Source organism: Primulina tabacum, chromosome 5 (assembly GCF_025594145.1).
Source record: "Primulina tabacum isolate GXHZ01 chromosome 5, ASM2559414v2, whole genome shotgun sequence".
Taxonomy (NCBI): Eukaryota; Viridiplantae; Streptophyta; class Magnoliopsida; order Lamiales; family Gesneriaceae; genus Primulina; species Primulina tabacum.
Genome location: NC_134554.1, coordinates 43,218,089 through 43,221,890, shown reverse-complemented (window position 1 = coordinate 43,221,890; position 3,802 = coordinate 43,218,089). Strand labels below are relative to the sequence as shown.

General features: G+C 51.0%; 1 protein-coding gene across 1 annotated transcript; it reads left to right on the top strand.

Annotated features, from left to right (window-relative positions):
• Nucleotides 1-478: 478 nt before the first annotated feature.
• Nucleotides 479-3,595, top strand: LOC142544498 (uncharacterized). Its single transcript, XM_075651542.1, has one exon. The coding sequence runs from the start codon at nucleotides 479-481 to the stop codon at nucleotides 3,593-3,595; it is 3,117 nt and encodes a 1,038-aa protein (XP_075507657.1).
• The last annotated feature ends 207 nt before the right edge of the window (nucleotides 3,596-3,802 follow it).

Sequence of the window (3,802 nt, the reverse complement as noted above, 5' to 3'; positions counted from 1 at the left end):
CGGTTTTGAGGGCTCTTCGTTCACCTGGAAGAATAAGACCATTTGGAAGCGGTTGGACAGGGTTATGGTCTCCGTTGATTGGGGTGATCATTTCAGCTCCATTCGTGTTGAACATCTTCCCCGTACTTTCTCTTACCACTGTCCGCTTTTGGTCACCGCTCCGGTTTTTGCCCGTGGGCCGAGCTCGTTTCGCTTCCAGCGTATGTGGCTTCGGCATCATGGTTTTTTGCAGACTGTTTGGCTCAATTGGTTTCTGCCTTGTAGTTTGAGTTGTATGCCTCGCCTTTTTGCTAAGATTAAGCGCCTCAAACATCACCTCAAGTGGTGGAATCAGGATGTTTTTGGGAACCTTTTCGATAAAATCATTGAGGCTGAGAGGGCTGTTCGGTCCGCTGAGGTTGTCTGTGAGGCTGATCCTTCTGAGTTGAATTGGACTTCTCTGTCTGATCGCAATGAGGATCTGGCCCGTGTCACCGCCATGGAGGCGGATTTTTGGAGACAGAAATCTGCTTGCCACTGGTTAGAGGATGGTGAGAGGAACACCAAACTCTTTCACAACATGGTGAAGAAGAAAAGGGTGGCGAATAAGATTTTCCGCATCTGGGATAATGGGGTATGCCTGACGTCTCCTGAGTTGATTCAGCAGTCGGGAGCCTCGTTTTTCCAGCATTTGCTTACTGGTGACCCCTCTGTGCTTGCGTGTCCTGATTTTTCGGGCTTCCCCTCCGTTATCTCTGCTGTGGAGAATGAGGGTATTGTTACGACCCCTTCTTTGGAGGAGGTTCGTGCGACCGTCTTCTCCATACATCCTGATAGTGTGGCTGGGCCTGATGGCTTCTCCTCGGCGTTCTTTCAGCATTGTTGGGAGATTGTTCATCAGGATGTTTTTGATGCTGTCCTGGATTTTTTCAGGGGTTCTCCCCTCCCCCAGGGTTTTACCGCCACCACAATCACTCTGATCCCCAAAGTCGCGGGTGCTCATGCTTGGTCGGACTTCCGTCCGATTAGTCCGTGCAATGTCACAAATAAGATCATCTCTAAGCTGTTGTACTCTCGGCTGAGGGTTGTGGTGGAGAGACTTATTTCACCGAATCAGAGTGGCTTCGTTCCGGGTCGGATGATCTCCGATAATATTCTCCTCGCCCAGGAGCTCACTCACAGTCTCACTCTCCCCACTCGTGGCGGTAATGTTATCCTGAAGTTGGATATGGCCAAGGCCTATGACAGGGTCCAGTGGCCTTTCCTCTTCGAGGATTTGAGACACTTTGGTTTCTCAGAGCGGGTTGTGGAGATGGTCTCGGCTTGCATATCTCATTGTCATTTCTCCGTGAACATCAATGGCTCTCTCTCGGGGTTCTTTGGTTCCACTAGAGGCCTCAGACAGGGCGATCCCTTGTCCCCCATGCTTTTCATTTTGGGGGCAGAGTACCTATCGCGCGGCCTTGACCGCCTCTACCTGCAGCATCCTGAGCTCAGGTACCGCTCTGGTTTTGATATCCTGATTTCCCATCTGGCTTATGCTGATGATGTCATTATTTTCGCCAATGGTGGGTCTCGTATTATGCGGCGCCTTATGGGTTTACTGCATCATTATGAGAATTGTTCGGGCCAGCTGGTGAACGCTGTCAAAAGTTCTGTTATCTTGCCTCCGAGGTGCTCTGAGCGACTTCGCTCTCGGATTTTGCGCATCACCAGGTTTGCGGAGGGTCATTTGCTCCTCAAGTACCTCGGAGTCCCCTTGTTTAGGGGTAACCGAGTATGTTCCCTTTTTGAGCACCTCCTACAATCTGTTCCTAGGAAGTTAGAGGGTTGGGAGATCCGGACGCTCTCTCCGGGTAGCCGCATAACCCTTATCCGCAGTGTGCTCCTCTCCATGCCGATTTATCTGTTTCAGGTGGTACAGCCACCGCTTGCTGTCATGGAGAAGCTTGAGCTGGTTTTCAACGCTTTTCTCTGGGGGTCGCGGACACTGGAGAAGAAATGGCACTGGGCCAAGTGGTCTCGAGCCTGTCTCCCAGTGATGGAGGGTGGTCTTGGCTTCCGCAGATTGAAAGATCTGGTGGATAGCTTTTCTATTAAGTTGTGGTTCCGGTCTCGGCAGGGCTCCTCTCTCTGGGCGAGATTCCTTTTACGGAAGTATTGCCAGATGGATGCTCCTGCCTCTGTTCTCCCTCGGGGTTTAATATCCCACACCTGGCGGCGTCTCCTACGGATCAGACCTCGCGCCGAGCCCGGCATTCGCTGGCGCGTTGGCCTTGGAGACGTGTCCTTTTGGGATGACATATGGTTTGGGGATACTGCTCTGTGCAGCCAGTGTGAGGTCCGTGGGGGCCGTGATGTTCGGGTTTTTCACTTTTTGTCTGAGGGGGCATGGGATTTCGATCTTCTTTGCGCTGTGGTGGCCCCTTCTGTTGCTGAGGCGATTACTCTGACCCCGATTGCCTTTGGCGAGCCTGATTTGGCGCTTTGGATTCACAGTTCTGACGGTGCTTTTTCGAATAGGTCTGCTTGGGAGCTTGTCCGATTGAGAGACCCTGTTTCTGATATCTTGACTCCTTGTTGGGGCCGTTGGTTGAGGCCCACGATGTCTTTTTTTCTTTGGAGATTTTGGCATCAGTGGCTCCCGTTGGATGATATGCTCCAGCGTCGTGGCTTTGAGTTGGCTTCTCGATGCCAGTGTTGTGATATGTCGGAGACATTTACACATGTCTTCATTGATGGCCTGATAGTCCGTTATGTCTGGCATTTCTTTGGGGCCATATATCGTGTCCGGATCCCCTGCACAGAGGATCTCAGGTTGTTCCTTAGCGCTTGGAAGAGAAATTTTCATTGGGCACCTGGGGGCCACGTCAAGGAGTTTCTGCCCTTCATTGTTTTGTGGTTTCTCTGGATGGCTCGTAATGATGCAAAGCACCGTCAGTTGCGTATTTCTGGGGAGACTGTGAAGTCTCAGATTTTGTCTTATCTGAGTCTTGCCCATGCTGCTTTCATTGTTAAGCCCAAGCACTGGCTTGGTGCCTTTGAGGCGGCGAGATCGCTGGGAATTTTTGTTGCCTTTCAGCGGACCCATAGTTTAGCGATTGTCCGGTGGCTCTGTCCACCTCCTGGGTGCTTTAAGCTGGATGTTGATGGGAGTTCGAGGGGCAATCCTGGGGAGTCGTCTGTCGGTGGTGTTGTGCGTGATTCTTCTGGCAGGGTGGTGCCTGTGTTTGGTTCTCTGGGGCCTTGTACTTTGAATCACAGTAGTCATTCCATCCCCTCCGTTCCTTTGTCTCCTGATGATGCTTCCTCTACGGTAGAGGAATTGGTTGCTAGGCAGGGTCCTTCTGTCAGTGAGCTGGTCTTCCGGCTGGAATCTGCTGGAGATACTGATCAGGAATTTGATCGGCATTCTGAGTCGGGTGATGGATGTAGGTCTGAAGGTCGTATTCTGGATGCTGATATGGGGGATATTAAGAAAAGGAGAATTCTTTTCATAGGTCGCGTAAAAAGCGACAGGGCGGTTCTGGTGCCCATTCTCCATGAATTTTCTCATATGGAATGTCAGGGGGCTCCGGAGCTCGGAGTCTCAACAAAGGCTACATGCCCACGTTAAAGATAAGAGAGTCAAGATCTTGGCTATTTTGGAACCCATGATTGATCTGGATGTTCGTTTTATGACTCGTCGTTTTGGTTTTTCTCGAGTTATATCGAACTCCTCGGGTCATATCTGGGTTTTTTTTGCTGAGGATGTGATGGTTGAGTGTCTCCTTGAGCACACTCAATTCCTTCACTTCCGGGTTTCTGCCACTTTTTTGCCGAC